Genomic DNA, 21,126 nt, shown 5'->3' on the forward strand with positions numbered 1-21,126 from the left:
GGATATTGACTTAGTGTACGGAATGCTAAAATAACAGCGCCGTGGTTTAGCGGTTCAGGCACGCTTTAGTGATAGCCCGTTTGATTTAATTGTTTTTACAACAATCGACGACGACCTAATGGGTTTATATTTAAGCCTTGAAAGATGTGGAAAAAGTCGCGAAAAACTGCGATAGAAATGATATTTCACAAGCAAATTACTTCCGTCTGTTCTAACTCCCATGCACCACTCGATTCTATTGTTTATAAACCAATCAGATACTAGTAGGTAACTTATATTGCGTCCTAAATAAATCCTTAGGCCCAATGATGACATCAATGCCCTAAATTTTGACAGCTCGGTTTCAAACCCAGTGATATATTTCGTGTGATTTCGACAATTAAAGCGCCTGCATTTGATTTCTAAACTACATGCGATTCAGTAAGAAAGCGGAAGTCACGCCATGCGTTGCACATGCTCCGAATCGTGAGGCTACCTTTTAAGATTTCCCCTTTTTGTTAACGCTCACTAATGCTTGTCAGTTCGTGAATAAATAAGTTAACATCACAAGTATAGCAGTTGTTATTGGGGATATCGCCTGCACGTCGGCTTCGTGGATTTGTATTTTTTTATCGAAGAAACCACGACTTCTTTCAAAGCTCTTAACCTTTACCCACATCCGTATGACAACGTTTCTGCAGATTTCACAATCGCGTAGGTAAATACAAATATTGGTTAATCTCGGCTTTCTGGGAAAAAGGCAAGGATTTTATACCTTGATTGTAAAACTAACATCAATTTACTATTGCCCCTTAGCAATAAAAAGGATGAAAAAACGAACGAATACAAGCGCATGTTAAGAAAAACATCACCCGTTCACTGGTCTACAATTTATGACATTTAATGCAGGTTTTAGAGATTGCGGATTGATTTGTAGAGATTGCCTACTATTTGGTATAAATCCCGTTGATCTATAGCAATTTTTTGAAGTAAAATCGTATTCTGGCTCCTGAAGAAGTCCAGTTTATGCTGTTTATGAATGAAGAAAATTATCAAATCAGACATCTATAGAAGAATGAAAATTAACACTGACAAAATGAAAATCGCCCTTATTGAAGACGCATTAAGCCTTTTAGTGGGTTATAAAAGGTCAGTTCTTCTCAATGATGGCATAATATAAGTTAATTTTAATGTAAATTCTGAGAATTTGGTGCTGTGTCAAAACAATATCACTGATGATGATCTTCTCTATTTTCGTCACATTCCCACTGGTTAATGTGTTGGAACTGTAAAGAGAAATATAAGCTTGATCACATCTGGTAATTAAAGGGCCCAAAGTGCTAGACAATGGTCTTAATATGCGAAATGTCTCGATACTGTTCGACGTTAGTTTTACACCATATGTATGGAATTAGAAAATTAAAGTAGATACGTCATCGCTATGCAACATGTCCTAAGTCAGCAAGGAAAATGCGCTTGGAGGATAGGGAGCGCTTTATTATTTCAGGTGTTTAGAGTGGCCTCCACGTCATATAACGTGTCTGGAATGTGTCAACAAATCATTTAGAGAGAGCAGCCTGTGAGAAGGATCTATAGGATTGTATTGTTCGTTGTGTATTTCTTTATCCTGGTTTGCCGACTTTGCTATTTTATCTTTCCTAATTTGAATCTCATTCCATCTCCTATATGGACGAAGACTTTGCATGTTTGGTACAGAAAAAAACTCTTGTTTACACAGCGATAGAGTATTTTGTGTTTGCTAGGTTCAAGCGGGTTTAAACGAGAAAGACCTTTCTAAAATGCTATGTTAAAACAAACAGCGAACAACACTCAAAGAAAAGAGTGGAATCTTGTTTGTGAAATCCTTTGCGCGCTATTAATTGGCAGTTACACTTATGCTGCTCCATCTTTCCGCTTGTGCTTCGCATTCGTGAATTCGCGTCACACGCTCGGAAAATAAAGGGACTGCCTGCAGTTTACTGTTACTGCTAAAAGGAATGTTAAATATTTACTCCTCTCTCCTTGGTTTAGGTGATTTTTATCTTAAAGAGCTGAAATGACATCGTATCACAAGTACAGCCGCGTCTCTTTGTTTGTGAAAACACTTTTAAAATCGACGATGGACATGTTTCTGTTTCACTGATGTGCAAAAAGCATGATCGCTCATATCCCGGACACGCTTCCCTGTGACGGGCCGTCACAGGAAAGCGTGTCTCAGTATTTTTGCACCTGTCTGATCACAGACCCGTGGGAAAATACTGAGAAATGTGTGTTAATTTTTCCGGGAAAAAAGAGAAAAGGTTTTATGTTACAAAAATATAAGCCACTTACTGATTCCACTTAGCAGTATTGAAAAAAAGAATACAACTATGTTGAGAAAGCATGCTCATTGAAACAAACAAGACTATTATTTAATGATCTGTGATGACAGTCAGGTCTCGAGAAGGTTATGATAACACAGCTGGATAGACTATATTTATGAATAGCTCAGTGTGTGAAAACTGGATCACCTTGTAAAACAAATATTTTTCACTTTGGAACAATAATTTTATGTCGTTCCTTCCAAAAGTGAGTTCATTGAACAATAGAATTAAGATGATTCCTTAGTATTGGACTTGGCTTTCTTTATTACATGCGTGACTAGCGCGCGCACCCATTGAGAAGATGGCGGCTCTTTTGACTTCACGGCTTAGCCCGCCAGAGCAATGAATCTTCATTCTTTCGTAAACGAATATATTCACGTATCATGTCTCGCTTATTGTGAGTCATCCCCTTTCTATACAAAGAATATGGACCTATTACTCAGATTCTCGTGAAGAAGAAGAAAAATGTGTTTTTTTTCCTAGCAACATAACGTGGACTTAGCGAGAACTTGTGATAAAGTAACGGTGGCCTAAAGAACACTGCATGCTAGAAGCAAGTGGAGTCACTGTTTGTATTTAGCACAAATGTGAAATTGAAACAGAACTTTACTTATCATACATTACTTTAAAGCAACATTTTGCTTTTTGCAGGCTTATTTTCTCGGCTCTTAAAAGAGTTAAATGAACGGCTCGAATAGAAATCTCTCTGGGAGCTTAGATTGTAAGGAATTTTAAAGTTATTTATTCGTAGGCACTGTGACCTCTTTCGTCCAGCCTAAATTTTCAAATCACATTACAATGGTTAATTCCTAATCTGGCAAAGCTAAGTTTGACGGAAATTTTGCACGTAACTAGCACGAGCTTGTGAAATTTCGTCCTGTAATTCGTACCTTGCTTTACCTTTTTTTGATAACTTACTTTAAGCGAGGAACCTTATATAGTAGAGCATCTTGGTTTCCTATCCCTGTCCGATGACACATGATTTCGACCTAAATAAATGAAGTTTCGGTTAGCCTAAATAGCGATCATCGTTAGCACGCACCAATCAGTTAACCCTCTTTAACTTCTGTGACATATTTCATGGCAATTTGTTACTGAAGCGGGATCATTAAGATATAAGAGAAAATATATCATCTCACCGCAGTCCGGTGCCGGCGTTGAAAAATCGATTCTAATGAGCTTGTAGGTGACCATGCACTGAATCACAAATCTGTAGCAAATTACGTTTAAAATCCTTCTATTTGGGACAATCAAACTAGCTGAGGCCTTAAGCAATTGAATCAGGTCATCCGAAACATTACCTGAAACCGGCAACAAAAATGCCACTGAACTACATTCGAAACAGCAAGTCAAACAGCAAGTCGATTTAGGCGGATTGAGGCCAGAGCGCGAAACGTGATACACGAGCGCGAAGCGCGATCACGAGCGCAACGCGCGAATTGAAAAAAAAAATCTATATTTAATTGGCCACTTCCCATTGGGGCTTTTCAGGACCAATGTAGACAAACAATGATACATAAATATTCAAATAAACACTCGGTTAAGAATCCCAACTGGCGAGAGACAGACCAGTTGGCTATTTACATGCGCAGCCGAGAAGCTGAACTCGGGGCTACCGAGAACAACATCAGCTAGCGGTCAGAACGGGATATGAGGGACTTTAAGCAACGACAACGCGCACGGCGACGGGAACGCGATAAGATCAGGGAAAAGCCAAAAGGTCCACTGCGCATGATTGGCGGGAAACAGGTTGACGTTCTGCGTTCGGGCCCGACGTGAGTGAAGCTCATTTCGCGTTGTCTGAAAACGTGAGTTTTCGCTTTCGTTTCCTCTGCTCTGTCAACGCTAAATAACCCGTGTTACAAATTTCGAGGAACTTCAATGCTTGTTTTCTCTTGTTATGTGAGATATTTCGTTTTAAAGATACGTCGAGAAATCTGAAGTGAACTCAAGCCAGTCGGCGAACATGTGAGTACCGTGAAATCTGGTGAAATATCTTTTTGAAAGCTTATGTAAATAAAAACAACTTACACGAATTTCAATCGAAATTTTTCCTTTCAAGAAGTACTCAAATGTCAAATGGCTCATTGTGGTGAAATTCTAACACATTTGAAAGATTAAAACTTGCGTAGCTGTTTCCATTTTAAGTCGTAAGATTAGGGGTTTACTTTATAGATCTTTATCAGTCGGCACAATGATTTACATTTGTCGCGCCAGTCTGATTAAACATCTGCTGATAATAAGTTCATATATTTCATTGTACAACTCAGCGAGAAGGGGGCCAAGGGGCAAGTTGCGTTTGTGGAAGCGAAATTCGGACAGGCACTCGTCGTCGTCAAACCATCGAAGTTGAAATCAGGAAAGAAATCATAAGGTTGGTCGAGATCATTTAATAGACCGGTTTAAATCGTTCAAGAGTAGAAGTTCGTCATCGTTTAACACACCTTCATCGTGGATTATCAAGAGTTGATTGCGAACTCCTTTCAATGAAGTCATCCTAGAACATCCTGATAAACAGAGGACGAATATCAATAATGTCAATAAGCTTGACAGTGCGGAAACCGCGGTTTCCGACGGTGCTGCTTAATGTTTGTGAATTCCCGCCACAACGGCGTTCGCTCCCCAGCCTTCTCACAGGTTTCGGCGTCCCCGTCGCCGTCCGCGTTCCCGCTGCTTAAAGTCCCTATGATCCCAAGACTTACGGATTTCAAATCCGGCTTTCTAACCACTCTGCCACACTGCCTCCACACGCTCCGCGCTTGTGTTTCACGCCTCCCCGTGTCCCGACTACTATACTTCAACTGTTCAGGAGGCGACAGGTCAAATGGGACCAACGCCGTAGAAATTCGTCACGCCAGAAGAAAGGATTAGGTCCCTTTCCCATCGTCATAACTATTCTGGCCTGCGTAGCAAGCGTTTCCTTGGGGTTGGGGAACAAAGAAAGACCTATGAACGGGATTTTCGGTGTTTTGCCCTCGCGAAAAATGGGGCGAGAGCCAAAAAAAGATTTTTTACGCGGTAATTCTTTGCTTCCGAACCTCACGAAAACACTTGCTACCCAGGCTATAACTATATATTCTCCAAACTAAAGTAGATTACAATATGAAGCGACAAACAGCGAACAAATTGTTAAAACACTACCGTGACCGACCGCAATGTTTTTGAATTTCTAGAGCAACGAAAAATACTCTCCCCAGTTTCGCTCGCATCAAGAGACCAAGATGGCGGCCCATCGAACTCAACGATAGATATATACGATCTCACAAAAAAAATAGAGGAATTCAATTAATCTAGCCTGTTATCGTCCCTTGCCACAAGTTTCCTGGAGTCGTTTGCCCACGTACGGATGATTAAACTTGCACCAGACATCATGTAAAGCTGCTCTTTTTGGCTAATCGCAACAATTTATTTTAGACTTTCAATTACAAATATAATCACTGATTTATTATCTTTTTGCGTAGGTCCTAGAAATACTTAGCACCTCTCAAAATAATTTATGGAACTTCTACAGAACATCGGTCCTATCCAACTTGCATGGGACATCACGCATCGCTACTTTTTGGCTAATCACAGCATGTTATTTTAGATTTTTAACAACAAATAAAATAAGTTAATCACATTTTAAGAAAGGTCCTGAAAAAATTTAGTTCCTCTTTAAAAAAAAAAAAAACAGAAAAAAGCAATAACTATAACATCTACAAAACATCGGTCGGTTTTAAAATTGACGTATCTTGTATATTTTATTGACTTTATATGAAGACTTTCAGTTACAACCGCCTGATGCAAAGTACAGTAGCACATGAAAGTACACGTGATCCTCAGTAGTTTTCACTTGAACGGTCATAACCTAGGAATTCATCCACAGCACAATAAACAGTACCACATGAAAGTACTTCTCGCTTTCATTTGAATGGTAACACACCAAGGTTTCATCCAGAGACGTTAAAGTAAAAACCACCTTTTATAGCATAAACAGTACAACATGAAAGTATTACTCAGTCGGTCTCATTTGAACGGTAACGCACTAGGGTTTCATCCACAGACTTAAAAATTAGAACCACCTTGTACGGCATAATAAACAGTACCAAATGAAAGCACTGCTCAATAGCTTTCATTTGTATGGTCACATGCTAAGGTTTCATCGCAGACTTAAGGTCATTCCCCTGTATTGTATTGCGCGCCCTTACTGCGCATAATTTATGGCGTCATTAGCGCGCGTTCGTGCACGCGCACATTGAAAACATTGCGGATTTGCCTTGATATTGAGTTCTGTCAGTTGAAAAATGGCTATAGCTCAGTAACGAGCTCGGGCATTTTTTTCTAGTCATTTTAATCAGCTAATCATTAGCTTTGCGTGAGAAAAAACATCTGATTTCTATGTTTGAAAATTGAATAAATAAGAAAAATAGCAGCTGCATTGTAGTCTTTTCTATTTTGCAGTTTGATAGCCGTGACAGGCAATTTGGTTCTAATATTTTAACAAGGATTCAGCTGTCTGTCATAATCAAACTGAAAAGGTTTATTTGTGTTCGACACAAGTATTGACTGTAGTTTGAGGCGTGTTTGATTTCATGAGTCTGGGCTCAGAAAGAGTTTACAATAACTTAGAATACGTTCTTGTAATAAACATTAAATAACGCTAAAATGGGACATTTTCAATGCCTCACTGCTCCTTAACGAGCATGGGCACCCCCCTTTTTTATTTTATAAGTTAAGTTCTCATATAATAAATATTCATTGGACAAAGTTTGAGCAAAAATCTATGTTCAATTTTATTTCAGGGGAATTACCTTAAAAGTTATAACCACTTTGTACCGCATAATAAACAGTACCACATGAAAGTACAGCTCAACAGCCTACACTTGAATGGTCACACACTAGAGATTCATCCACTCATTTAATACACTTAACCAATGTAATCAATAGTACCACACAATACTATTACTCACTAACATCTTAACTTTCCGCTGCGTATGATCTTAGCATCCATTGCTTGCTCTTAAAAGACAGGGCATCCAGCACTTCCATTTGTATGGAAATTGAAACCCGAATAGTCCGTAAGTGTAAGGGTATCTGAAAGACAATAAGCGTTCCGGGGAGTTGGGAATTGCGACATGGACTCCGTGGAAATTGATCCTCGCTGGTGGCACGACCCATGACTCAGGAAACGTCTCCAAGGTATGATGGTATTTAAGAATGAAGTTGTCCCCTGACGAGGATGGATAGAATTTGTGAAGCATTACCTCTGTTTTGGCTCTAGTTGTCCTATTTGCTGGTATCCACCTCACGAAATCAGCGGTCGCATTCCCAAAGATTGCCATGAAACCATTTGCTTTAATTCCTGATCTCGTCAACTCCGAATAGGCGTTTATGCTCTGTGTTCTTAAAATAAATGATATATCTGCGTCGTGGTCGTGTGGCAGAATGTCTCCCGTGTGATAAGCACCAAGAAGGGTTCCTGAAACGAAATAGTACCAACAAAAGTAATCTTAAGTCTTTGCTGTCACGTTTTTTTTTTTTTTGAATAATACAGGCTAAACGAATCCGTTAATTACTGCATGTTTAGTCTTTCCACAAAACCTCTATTTTGCCAAGCGAATTTTTAAAGTAAAACCAAGGGATTAGCGTACCCCTCAATATTACATTAATGAATTGATTATTTGAATATTGAACACCGTTGAAAATGGTGAATTTTTTTTTCTGACACTACTCGGAGCTACCTGTAAATCACCGCAAATCTGCTTTTTGTTTGGAAAATCCACGGTTCTACATGTTAAGAGTTTCACCTCTGAATTGGTCGGAGAGAGATTTCCGTGCCCATAAATTCGGCCGCGCTGGCTCATTGCCGCCATTTTGAGAGGAAATTGTATTCTCTAAGAAGAAATCGTCTTTTAATTTGAACAATAATTCGCGCCTTTTTTTAAAAACGAATACGAGTTACTTACTTATAACCGCAAAATTACAGACCCGCGAAAAGTGTTTTCGCGGCAATGAATCACCCGTAATCTAATACCTGCTATTTAGTTCTTTATCAAAGGAGAACGGAAGGTAAAAAACGAAGTTATCGTTGCATATTTGCAACAGAGCAAATAGTTTGTTTTGAGTAAAAATTGCAGTATTTGTCCATATTTGTCCTTTCTTAACGCGTTTTGACTGGAAAATTGCTCACGACATTCATACTATGTAGGTCCGCCATTTTGACCGCCATGTTGAAGGCTGGGCTGCATGGCATGACGTCATTGCGCTCACTTGCGTTCGCGCCAAATTTAATTTTTTTGCTCGGATGGAAAATGGTTCACTGCATTGCCGTAGGCTGTTCCAATAGATCACCTAGAGATTCTAAAAGAGGAATAAGCTTCCATCGCCTTCCTTTAAAAGATAAAGGCCTTTTAAGTAAATGGCTTGCTCAGATAAAGAGAGAAAATTTGCCCCAAATGAAGCACTGCCACGTCTGTTCCGAACACTTTGAGCCCACGTGTTTTGCAAGTGAGTACCGACTAGATATTTTGCCAGACAATTTAAGCAGACGTCGCTTAAAAGAGGATGCCGTTCCAACTTTGTTTCAACACACAAAAAAGTTAAGCCTAAGGCCGTCCAGCGAGCGCCGAAGAAATAGAGCTCTACACGAAGAGGTAAGTCATGTATTCGCGGTATAAAACTGACTCTACTGATATGACCTGACGTGACCTTTTGGCCGCCGTGTTACTTTTCTGGCAAGCAAGCTTTAAACAAATTATCCTTCGTTCACAAAATTGTATTTGCTATTTTAGGCCCTCAATCAAATACTGGATGCTTGTGATAGTAATTCGCAAAAGTCGGGCCAATCCAGAGCGAAAGTCGCGCAGCCTTTTCAAAATGCAAATGTCACGACTTCTGCGGTTCCTGATTACAATGTCAGTCAGACTTTCGGTGACAAAGAAAAACCACAAAGGAAGACAAGAAAAAGATAAGATAGTTTTGGTGGATGCCTCTACTGACACTGAAATAACAATGGTGGACCAAGCTTGTCAAACAGATTTACCTTTTGTTGTGCATTCACCTCATAAATTTAAATCCATTCCCTTAGCAGACGTTCGTCACGCTGTAGCGAATGACCACAGTTATGCCGCTCTCTTAAGTGATTCCCCTGTTGTGCCCGCTAAGCAAGTCCCTAGGGTTTCTGGCAAAGATTTTCCAGAATGCAAGAGGACGTTGGATTTCTCCGAAATTGACACATCGGATTTTCCTCAAATTGACTGCCAAGAAGAGGAAATTGAAGATGAGTGGATTCCATCCGATGTTTCAGATCATGAAGAATCGGACATGTCGGACCTAAGTGATTATGAAGTTAGCGAATTTAGTGAAAGTTTCGACTTTGAAGACGAGGATTTCGATATAAAAACTGAAATTCGTGACGATGACGAGGAAAAGGAGTCCACGAACTGGCTTAACGAAGATTGCGGTGATCTTCACCAAAAGCGAAAGTTCTTGGTATTTGAAAGCAAACTAAAAGAGCTTTTTTCTCGTCACGTGCACTGTCCAAACTGTGGACGGAACTTGGAAAAAGCATCATCAAAAACCAAGGGGTCTGTTGCGACTATTGAATGCCTTGGTTGCTGTGATCAACCATTACGATGGCAAACACAGCCGTTTGTAAGTTCAATGGCCGCTGGAAATTTGCTGTTCAGCGCTGGAATTCTATTTACCGGCAACGATTACAGCAATATTGCTAATTTTACAAAGGCAACCAACGTCCAATTTTTTAGCCAGAGAAATTTTAGCTCTACTCAGAAAAAGTACCTCTTCCCCATTGTTAACAAAAAATTTGCTGAGCATCAAGTGGATATTCTTAACGAAGTGAGAAACACCGAGGTTGTAGCAGGAGGTGATGGTCGCTGTGACAGCCCAGGCCACTCGGCTAAATACGGCACGTACAGCATTGTGAACACAGCTTCATCTAAAGTTCTTGACTTCTCTCTGGTCCAGGTAACAGAGGTCAAAAACTCAAATGCGATGGAGCTGGAGGGCCTAAAACGTTGCCTAGATCACCTACAACGGGAACAAGTGGCTATTGCAAAGCTTGCTACAGGTAGGCACGTGCAAGTCAGAGCGCACATGAAAAAAGAGAGGCCGCACATCAAACACAACTTCGATGTTTGGCATTTAGCAAAGTCTGTTCAGAAGAAGCTATCCAAAAAGGCTCAATCAAAGCCATGTGCGACATTGAAACCCTGGATACACTCCATCATAACTCACCTCTGGTGGTGTGCCAAAACCTCGCAGGGCAATTCTACCGACTGTGTGGAACGATGGAAATCCATCGTTTACCACACGGCTAATATCCACCACTGGGACGGATGTCAGCATTTCCACCAGTGTGCACACCCACCCATCCCAAGAGAAACAGAGAGAAGGAAAGACTTGTTAAAGGTTGGAAGCCCTGTTCATGACACCCTGAAGGAGGTAGCCTTGAACAAGTCGCTTCTAAACGACATCGGCATGCTAGCCGAGTTTATCCACACTGGCGTTTTAGAAATGTACCATGGCCTCATGGCAAAGAAGTACTGCCAAAAAGTGCAGCACTACTCATATGATGGCATGAGGGCTCGCACCCAGTTAGCTGTTCTTGACCACAACCACAATGTAGGAAGGAGCCAAGGCCAAACCAAGGAGGGTGCAAAGAAACACAAATTTGTCTCCCCCAAGGGAAGTGTTGGGTGGATTGCAAAGCCGCAATACGAGGAAAAATCGTACGCATTTTTAAATGATTTAATGGTTTCTCTCCTTGCATTCAAGAAAGGTGACATTGAAGTTCCCCTGCTACCTCCCAAACCCGCCGCCGCGAACATCGCTCCAACCCCCAGACCACCCAAGAACGACTTGCTAGAGAAGCACAGATCTCGTTTTAATACAGGAAACTAACTGAATGATTTATATTTAATTTCTAACAATCTCCTGTATCCAGGATAATTCCACTTCTGAGTAACTTTCATCATGGGTGCGAAAGCCCGTGTAATTCCCATCTGCGTTTGGATACACGGCTCGTATTGCTTTCACTACACAAGCAGGGATTACTTTTCTCACGTATCTCCCCAGTCTGTCATGTACCCACCAAGTAAACTGGTGGTAAGCTTATTAACGATAATTGCTGCAAAAAGAAAACATACGAATGAAACGTGTATTGTAAAATCTTTTCAAATTTGCTCAAGTTATGATGGAAAGGAAGGCTGAAAGGTCATTGCAATTGCCGTGACAATTTGCTATCACCCGCTGATCGGGGTGTAGCTACACAGAACTGTCAGTCGCTTCTGTTTATTAATTTCATTTCGTAGAACCTACAGGAAATTTAGGCAATGGCCGTGTGTGTAAAATGTAGTCGACTGAGTTCAATGAACGAATAATTCTTTCACTAAGTCTACAGTTACTAAAACGATTCGTGTAGTTTAGCTACTTATATCTTTCAAAATTGTGTTGCAGTATTGATAGGGCTAATCAAGTATCTCAAACTGAATTTTGTATTATAATGACAATTAAACGTTTTAACATCCTTACAGAATTTGTGACATACAGAATGCCTGTGGCAAATTGATCTAATCTACATCATCCCAGGAAAAGAGCAAAACGATTAACAATGTTGGAGATGTGGTACGTACACATTAGCAAGTTCCCGTGGCGCTCGTATGCCACGCGCCTGACTCAAACCAACAATGGCCGTCTCCAACACTTCTCTTCGCAAGCATACAGTTTCGAAATCAGGATGACGACTTATACAGCGAATAGGGGGATCGTCCTCTAAATCTAAGTCATAAAATAAAAAAGCAGCAATGACAAATGGAAAACAAATGGCTGGGTTTTCATAAGCGAAAATACAAGGACTAAATCAAAACAGTGAATGAATCGTTTCATGAAATTTATTATCCTTCTAATCAACAATATTTCACCTGATATTTTTGTCATGGCTTCTTCGATCTCTTGGCAGCAAACGCACTCTCTCTCCTGCTGATTTTCCCAGTTTTCACAATGCTCGCAATTACACCAAGAGGTATTTCCCCTCCTTGCAAGCTCGTTCTGGCCGTCAGCTGTATTTTCTCCATCGGAATCCGAGAAATTTCGCATGGGTTCGAAGGAATAGGGTTCAAACTCAGCCATATTTTGTAACTGTATTATCAAGCGTTCTGTTGTCCCAAACTATACACAATATAGCTGCGAAAATCCGCGACTAATCACGACTAATGAAGGGCGAGAACACCAAAACATAGCACGAGGAGGCGAGCACGCAAAGTAGGAAAGAAAGCTTGAGCGCTTTGACGTCACGAGATGGCGGACGGTAATCCTTATTTGGAAGTAACCGGAAGAGAATGCTAACAAAATGGCGGATGTTCAATTCTGGCGAGTACTCTTAGTTTTCTATTTGATTTGCACTGAAATACGAACTTTTTTCAATCGATTCTTTGTAATTTACGTTCTTTCTACAATTTCGGATCATTTCAAAAATTATACCCTGTAGCCTTCCGTTCTCCTTTAATCCACGTTCACGTCACTAGTAAAGGGCTTATAGACTTTGTCCTGTATTCTGTATAGCTCTGCTTTATTTAGTCAAGTGTTCAAGTGAATATACGAAAGATCATAAATTTGAACTGCGGAGAAAGGTATGAAGATATGATTGATCATCGCAGTTATATTTATTGCGAAATTAAAGCCTGAAAAAAGTTCAGACTTGAACGGGATTCGAACCTATGACCTCTGCGGTACCGGCGGAGTGCTTTACCAACTGAGCTATCAAGCCAACTGGATAGTGAGTTCGTAATATACCCATAGGTGGTGAAGACTACAAGTGAATATATGAAAGAGATCATACATTTGAACATATATTTGACACTCGAACAAGTATCAATGCAATTAACTATCGATGAGGAAAACTATAATCATTTGCGCCAATTCTGAAACTAAGTATAAATGTTCATTATAAAATAAAGATCAGTATTCTGACAAATCTCGCGAAATTTAGTTTATTTTCGCGTATTTTATAGACAAATTTAGGCCCCGCAAAATTACTCCCTCGAAAATAAGTAGCAATAAAGCATACACGTGTATGTGCGAACGTATCTTAAGGTCTTAAGGTTACAGTATATCTTCAGGGGTGTCTCGCGTGCAAGCGATGTAGCGCGTGCAGTTTAAGCGGTAGATACCTAAACCCCTTATATCAAATTAAAGCTTAAAACAACAACCTTTTCCTCGACAAATTAAAGCTTATTGAGCTGGCTATCAAACTATACCAAGAATTTTGAATAAATTGAATTTCCGAATTTTTCACGACCACTGAATGCGAGCGCCCGAATCACCTTTCGAAAGCTACAAGTCAAAGCGAATTTCGTTTTTCGCCAACTTAATTTTTTTCCTCGGTTTCACCGCCCAAAGCGCTTAAAAAACGTGTCTGCGTTTTGGCATATTCAATTGCAGTAAAAAGTTACAGAACATTTTCGAAATAGGATTTAAAAAATGTGGAGTGATCGTACAAAAATCGCTCTCGAATAAAAGGTATTTCGAAATTAACGATTCCCAAATTTGAGGGCAATTGAGCAAATTCCCTTTGAGTTGTAACTCTTTAAAGTGTTTGCTTCAAGTGAAAAAAAAAATTATTCGAGAAAACAGCTCTAAGAAAAATCTTCTGCTTCGTAAACAAACTCCGCCCACAAACGCCTTCAACTGGGTTCTCAGATAACTGAGCCAATCAGTGCAGGAAAAGTTTACTACCGTTAACCTCCTTGTGAAATTTACGCGCGAATCTCTAAAAAGCTCTTGTGTTTCGCAATGCGCTCAAGGAACCAAAGGCGGAGAGATAATTTTTCTGTAGCTCGGTTTTTTTTGAAGCTGGTCTCGCTAAATGGGGAAGACTTAAAAGGATACGAACGCTAGAGTGACTGAGCGAAGAAAGCAAACAAAAGAAAGCGCGGGAGCAACTGTGTGTGGTCAACTGTGCATGAATGATATTTCAAATGGTCTCAATGAGTCCGGCGATTCGCCGATATCGGACTCATCCGAAGAGTCTCTGTTAGCATCCCTGTTATTGCTGTCAAGTTCCGAAATTTTTACAGAACCTTTTTTTACTCTTACCACGAATATTTTGCCCGCCTTATTCGATAGCTATAGCTTCATCCGCGTGGCGAACTTTCGCTTCTTCACTCATTGATGTATTTTCAGTCGTTCTTTGCTGTTTTGGCTTTTTCGAACTGGTCCATGGTTTTAACGTGGTCTATGTTTACTTACAACTTAATAGAGTTACACCTAATACCAAAAATACTGGGTAGTCAGAACAACTATGCTGTTCAACTGAGTAGTCAATTCGTGACATCCATACAGGTAATTCCCGCGAAAATCGTCTCGGTTGATTGCATACGCACCATAGAGCTGTCAATCAAGAGGTAAACTTTTACTTCCGGTGAAGCGTAAAACCGCAATTTGTCCGCCAATATTAAGCCTTTTTCAATTTTTTTTGTCACGAATTAGAGATTATTCCTCGACCACTACTTTGACCCAAAAATCCAAATTTGAAGAAAATTTTCGACCCGAAGGTATACTGTAACCTTAATATCACAATTAATTCTATTCTAATTAGAAGCATAAACAGCAACTCACCATAGTCGAGCCAATACTGAACACCAGACTTGTCAAACACCCTCGAGATATTCTGCACCATAATCCTCAAATTTTGACGTTTTTCATCAGTTAAATAACACTCGTCATTATAGCCACCACTCGCAGATGGAAGAATAACCAGGTGGAGACTAACAAGAACTACGAGCAAGATGATTAACATGACTGTCAATCCTTTGTTTGTTAGGTTGCGTTGTCTTCGAGGTGCCAACTTACAGCAAAACATACTCGGCTTGATTTTCTGGTCATCAGTCTTTGATATGATGAACTCAGAATGCTTCGCAACAGCTTTGACGAAATAACGCGGGGAACAATATTGTATTATTCAAAGCAAAACATGTTGAGACAGGCGTATTTTGTAGCTGGTGGTTTTGTCTCTCTCACTTGGATCCTGGCTTCGAATGCTCATCTGCATGCAGCGAATCCTGCATATAGAAATAAGGAGTCTAATTAGTAACCGGATGCATCATTAAAAAAAGAATTCATTCTTTAAGAGTAGTCTTTCTTTAGACACACAACATTCGCAGATATCACTGCTTCAAGGCTGCCCTACCGTCTCCATATCGATGAGATCTCTTGCAAGGAATTACAAAAATACTGTAAATGTGAAAAATTAGTCGTCGTGGTTCACGTTCTACAGAGAACGCAGAATTTGGTCATTCACGTTGTTGTTTTGCAGAGGACAGCAAAGAAATGCACCAAGAATCATAACGCACGTGCACAGCCATTGTTATCCTCATTAAACCTTTTGTTTAGCGACGTTGCCGTTGCCGTTGCCGTCGTGCTTTTCTCAATTAAGCTCCCTACTTGTAGTATAGAAGGAGTGACAGTCGTAGCTTTGACGATGATTTTCTCCAGCAGTGAGAGGATATTCAGCGATTACTCAAGAACATAGTCGGTATTTGGGCCGGATAGGTGAAGACTCTTCGAAAAACGACGAGGACTAATCGGGGAATCAATGATATAACTTTAAAATTTCTCTAGTATACACCGTAAACGTAATGTGGTTTTTCTGTTATGGTGATGCAGTGGTTTCGATTTCGATTCCGAGAATCGTGCGGTATGGTGGCCGACATCGGAGTGGAGGACTGAAAAGAGAAAATCTCCCCTGACATGTCGCGCTTTGAATAACCAAAACTTACTAAGGTCTCCAATTATTATGATACTTAGATAACATGGAATGTAATGAAAACAATAAAGCTTTGTGATCTTGTGATACCAAAAGAAACGGAAGCAAACTAAACACGGGCAAGTCACGCAATCTTTTATCAAAGTGAGTCTGACGCAAATGACCATGAAGCGATTGCTTCGAAGATTCGTCCACAGTTTTGAGAATCGCGTGGCATTTCTGAAAGATCGTAAAATAATCTCAGGAGGTCCCATTGCTAAGTTGTTCCGTCGAAATTGTACAAAAATTTCGGGCTATGACTCCGACTATAAATTGTAGATGTCGAGAATAGGCCGGGCCGAGGACATGGCGATTTTAATTTCGTATACTCATACTCAACCTCAGAAAATTCTGAATTAAATGGGAAACCAAAAACGAAATCGGTATCCCTTAGATTTTCCAAACAATCATAGATTGTTTAAGAGCTTTAATATGGCATTCCGTGGAAAATGTGTCGAAATTTCAGACCGGCGGGCAGGCTATAAGCAACTCCATGCAAAAGCCGTACCCGATTACCGGGTATATGATCGAAGAATTGTCTTAACCAAACAACTGACAGCTAATGAAAGAAAGAAGACGTTTTACTCGAGCGAAACGCTTCAATACTACAAATGCATCAGCGTTGCGTAGGACTAGAGAAATGTACCTTAAGCTTGGGAATCATTTCCCAAAGTTCGCTCTCGAGTACAAGAACAGTGGTACAGCTTTAAAATTAATAGGGTACTTTTTGTACTCTCTATAAACTCAGTGTTATTCAATGTTACCTTTAAAAAGACCCACCGGCCCGAGGAGCGTGTTTTTCCTTTCGAATCAAATTGAAAGCGCGATTCTATAACCGCATGATATTTTCCGCGTTGGGGTATCTGTGTGGTATGCTAATTTGATTCGTTGCCACATGGTATAAGCAGTCCGGAATATCCCGATATATTAGGACGGCTGTGTTGTCACGAAACTCACGTTTCAGCCATTGCGAATGCGTGTTTTGGCTGGAGTGTTGTGTTTCACAACAAACCAAGAGATTCAAAATGGCGGACAAAGAGAGTCGCTAATACTTTCCAATGCCATGAACGCGGGCCCTCAGGAGGTGTATATTTATCTCGAATTGGGTTAAATACTGTCCAAATAATAAAATGTAAGGAAAGTTTGTGTTCGCGTTCCATGTCACAGACAATTCCGCCCAGATAACGATTATCCTCGGACCGAAGGAAGCATTACGGAACGCAATGCGGGCTAAGTTTGACGAGTTGCAGTTATCATTCTTTGGAAAGAGACGGTACAATCGGTAAGCATCTTTACTCTGCATTTTTCTAAGCACAGAAATGATCGATATGAGAATTGAGGCTTTCCTCTTATCTAGGGATTATTGGGCCGAAACCGACAGCACGCGCGTGTTCTTATATGCCAGCAAAGATAAATTGTGAATGTCCAAAATGTTATACATTTTGGCTAAATCGAGGAAATGAAATCAAAATTGAAGCAGAATTTTCAATAACGCATACGAGTGAGACATTCTTGTTCTTTTATACAAAATAAACTAAGCTAGAAAAATAGTGTTGTCAGATGCATAGATAGTCAAAAATTCCGTTAATATATTCTTTGTAAATCTGAAATTTCTCCATTTTGGTATTTATCTCAAATATTTCTTGTATCTATTTGTTGCTGTGCTAAAATATATCATGTCTGATTTCCACATTTAAATTATGAAAGTTTACATATAATTGTTGACTTTAACAAGTTATTTACCCAAAAATATCCAATATATAATTCCTGGACAGGTTGACAATGGAGCATTGACAATCCATCCACATGTTCTAAGGTTTTATTATATATTTATTTAAACTGATACAAAACAAACTCAGTCTTGAAAGTAAAATCCATTCTATTTTACTCACTTTTTACGTACTCTCAACCTTGAATTTGCCTCTTGGCAGAATGCAGGACCTGAAACAAATCACAAGCGCTTAGAAGATTATTACATTGCTCACAGATGTCAATATTATTACAAATGTATTTTTCGTTTTAAAATATGAATTTATGTTGAATTTAGTTACCACATTAGTTCTCAGTAAATAATTAAGAGAGTGCCCTCAAGTGGTCTGATGACTCATATGTTTTCTATTTTTTATTACATATTCTTAACCAAACTGAAATGCTTCCTGTTCACAATCAATTAATGTTTTGCATTAGTTTCACAATTAGTAACATTCAACACTCAACACTACATTCTAAACTCTTGTACTTTTTCAGTCTTTGCTTTCATAATAATTATTTTGCAAAAATATTACTTTCTGGTACATTCAAACTTCATGGGGAGGTGAAAAGAATCATCATCTACTAGGAACAGCTGCAGTGTGTATAGGTTTTAAAAAAATGCCAAAAAAGAGTACAATGCCCCCTACAAACCTTAACTTAAATGTTTGCATGGCCCTCAAACGTCTGGTAAATGAGCACAAACAATCTCCTCTACCCTTTGTGCCATTCCTTGGGATACCGATAGAATCATTTACAGGGAATCACTGCACTACCCCTGGCTTGTCTGTTTCGCTGCCACCTCTGTGCTGTAGGTGGTTTTCAACAGGCTGTTGGCTCTCCAGTGATACAACTGGGGTGCACATTTGGTGAATCCACCAACACAGAGACTGGCTCCCGCCCAAATTTGTTTAATTTCGTCCGCGTACTTAGCGACGTCTTCTTTCCTCTCTTTTCCATTTTTTCCCCACAAACTCGGTTAAGTGCCTCGAGCAGTCGAGTATGCTCTTCCATGTACTTAAGAGAGAAAAATTGAAAACAACTGTCATAAAAATGAAGGAACAATGCATTACTCAAGCCTTATAACAACAGCGGTTCAAGTACACTTGTAGGGCCTCAAATTCAAAGAGAGTTTACAAAATACTGGCGTTGTTTGCAACCGTGGAATTTGGCCTGATGAAACTTTAACAACACTAGAACCAGTAAAAAATATAAACAGCTCAATTAAAAATACGCAAATACTAGAAAATAACGCCTACTCTTAATATTTGACCACAAAATCGCGTGTACATCGTCGCTTGACACCAAAAAAACTGAATGATTAGAAGACAGTTCACGTTCTCTCACTACCAGAAAGGCCGCTTATTCCCCTTCTCAACGTTTGGTCGCAAAAAAGTCCCGTTTAATGCTGGCTAGAGTCTATGCGAGACTGGAAACAACATACTTTCTTTGTCCGCATGAAAAGTCCGCCATTTTCCCTGCTAACAATAGCTTCGTGACGTCATGGCTGTCCTAATATATCGGGATATTCCGGACTGATAAGCGCAGACTAGACGTACTGCCTCTGCATAAATTATGCTTATTAGACCTTTATTTAGTCCCTTGGTTGAAACGTAACACAACACTGCCCCGTGTGTCACACATTTGTGCTATCATTAAAAATACGCAAACTAGCGTATTTCCGGCTGTTGCTTGTTTCCGCCCATAGATACCTTAAATAGACGCTGAGGTAATCTTACTTGCAGTTTTGAAACCTACATTGCCAGCTGACTTCAACAGGACAGTCATGGCGGTATTTACCCCGGCGGTATTTCTTAATTTCTCGATGCTTTCTCGATGCTCCTTCTGTGCGTTCTTCAAAGACTGCACAGATTATAAACACGACTCATGGACCTGTCAGCGGGTTCGTAACAGTTCTAGGCTAAGGGTCGAACAAGACTGTCATCCGCTGCTTGGGAATCCCTTCGCCAATGTAAAGCGGAACTTAACGTGGACAACGACTTGTGAGTCTGCGAGCCCGAGCCTGGAGCTGTGAGTCTCTTTTTGCGAGCCTCGAAAGATTCCCACAAAAAAACAAACAAACAAACAAACAAACAAAAAACAAAAAAAACAAAAACGGGCATAATGCCCTTATGTGTTATTCCTTTTTGAGAATTCCCTACATAATATAAGTGAAGAGAAGTAGGGCAATGAACCGGTTTGTCAAAAATGGAAAGGCAAATTCGGTCGGACCGGTCCGACCGCAATATTTAGGTCGGAGGGAACCGAAACGGACCTTCCCATTTGACTTTCGACCGAAACGTCCGGAATTTTTGGCATAATGGAAAACACCCGCAGTCTTCATGAGTCGGTGCACTTAAGCATAACAAGTGAGCTAGGTGATGGAGAGTTCCTTTTTTAAAAGTTATTTCTATCAATTACGCAGATATTTTAGGACGGACATTTTTCCCATCTTGCTTTTGAATTACCAGACTTTGGTAGCTGGACGCGAGGGAAACTTTTGCTACTCTTTAATTAGTTTGCAAGGAGTTGTGATATTTTTCAGCTGGGCAAATTGTACTGACTTTCACTGAGCGAAGTTTCGCGTTATAGCGAAATGAAGGGTCAATGAAGTACATAAATGATTTATACTCCAGCGAGATTGTCGGGATTTAAGCAAACTTTAAACGAAACTGATGTGTAAATATGGTTAAAAACCAACTTCGGCTTTGTTGTTGTTGTTGTTGTTGTTGTTGTTTTTTTTTTTGTTTTTGTTTTATGGCCGGGCGGATGGGTTTTATCCCCAAACTATTGAATTGCTCGAAATAAGCGGTCGTCCTGTCGTTCGATTTTACCGGGGAACCATTAAAAAAACATTAAGAGCCTGGTTTCCCGAGAGACAAAGCAATGGACAACTGGCAAGCAAAGAACAAATATATGAATCTTTCATGGCGGTGCTTGATTAATGTTCTAGAGTATAATCTTGATTACCTAGAATTCGCCTCACTTGAACGTTTTCGTGTTTGACATTTGGGTAGTAGTTAATTTTACATAATCAACATTTTGATAGAAAAATTTAAGAGGGAACTCAAAATTTCACTCGTAGATGAAAATATAAACTTACCTGCAGAATCCGTTCGATGAAACATGATGAAATTAAATTTAACACTGACAGAAAAATTACTTGCGCGGAATTTCACGCATGAAAAGAACATCGAAAATTTCTGTACCTTCTGCCGAGTGTAGCATTTACTT

The 21,126-nt window shown here is 39.9% G+C and overlaps 3 protein-coding genes and 1 long non-coding RNA gene across 10 annotated transcripts in view; 2 read left to right on the top strand and 2 right to left on the bottom strand.

Moving 5' to 3' along the window:
• Positions 1-7,089: 7,089 nt before the first annotated feature.
• Positions 7,090-21,126, bottom strand: part of LOC149104673 (ribitol 5-phosphate transferase FKRP-like) — a 211,763-nt gene continuing 197,726 nt past the window's right edge. Inside the window, exons 1-4 of one of the 7 annotated variants that reach the window (XM_089270946.1) lie at positions 18,547-18,754; positions 18,036-18,084; positions 14,958-15,400; positions 7,090-7,800 (exon numbers count right to left, since the gene is read on the bottom strand). In XM_089270946.1, coding sequence (XP_089127072.1) covers positions 7,322-7,800; positions 14,958-15,201 — 723 coding nt within the window. In that variant the 5' untranslated portion in view covers positions 15,202-15,400; positions 18,036-18,084; positions 18,547-18,754 and the 3' untranslated portion in view covers positions 7,090-7,321. Of the gene's footprint in view, positions 7,801-14,957; positions 15,401-15,528; positions 16,112-16,907; positions 17,043-18,035; positions 18,164-18,546; positions 18,755-21,126 lie in introns of those variants that run through there. The other 6 variants (XM_089270947.1, XM_089270950.1, XM_089270944.1 and 3 more) reach the window with 6 other exon arrangements.
• LOC149104674 (uncharacterized) lies at positions 9,326-11,441 on the top strand. The gene has a single exon (XM_089270835.1). The coding sequence runs from the start codon at positions 9,333-9,335 to the stop codon at positions 11,241-11,243; it is 1,911 nt and encodes a 636-aa protein (XP_089126961.1). The 5' UTR covers positions 9,326-9,332; the 3' UTR covers positions 11,244-11,441.
• LOC149104675 (uncharacterized) lies at positions 11,518-12,786 on the bottom strand. Its single transcript, XM_089271018.1, has 2 exons — positions 12,263-12,786; positions 11,518-12,119 (listed from the first exon to the last, which is right to left on the bottom strand). Exons 1-2 carry the CDS (start codon positions 12,468-12,470, stop codon positions 11,947-11,949), a joined length of 381 nt encoding a protein of 126 aa, XP_089127144.1. The 5' UTR covers positions 12,471-12,786; the 3' UTR covers positions 11,518-11,946.
• On the top strand, positions 17,116-17,691 carry LOC149104676 (uncharacterized). The gene is made up of 2 exons (XR_016201314.1): positions 17,116-17,227; positions 17,311-17,691. It is a non-coding gene; the product is annotated as an uncharacterized LOC149104676 (long non-coding RNA).

Source organism: Orbicella faveolata, unplaced genomic scaffold, assembly GCF_042242905.1.
Source record: "Orbicella faveolata isolate gen_17 unplaced genomic scaffold, um_ofav_v1 contig_34, whole genome shotgun sequence".
In the NCBI taxonomy this organism is placed as follows: domain Eukaryota; kingdom Metazoa; phylum Cnidaria; class Anthozoa; order Scleractinia; family Merulinidae; genus Orbicella; species Orbicella faveolata.

Bases quoted from the DNA above. Each gene is read 5' to 3' on its own strand.
- LOC149104674 (XM_089270835.1), top strand. From the start codon at position 9,333: ATGGTGGACCAAGCTTGTCAAACAGATTTACCTTTTGTTGTGCATTCA.
- LOC149104675 (XM_089271018.1), bottom strand. From the start codon at position 12,470: ATGGCTGAGTTTGAACCCTATTCCTTCGAACCCATGCGAAATTTCTCG. The intron at 12,120-12,262 runs GTGAAATATTGT...TTTATGACTTAG, and splicing joins AGCCATGACAAAAATATCAG to ATTTAGAGGACGATCCCCCT.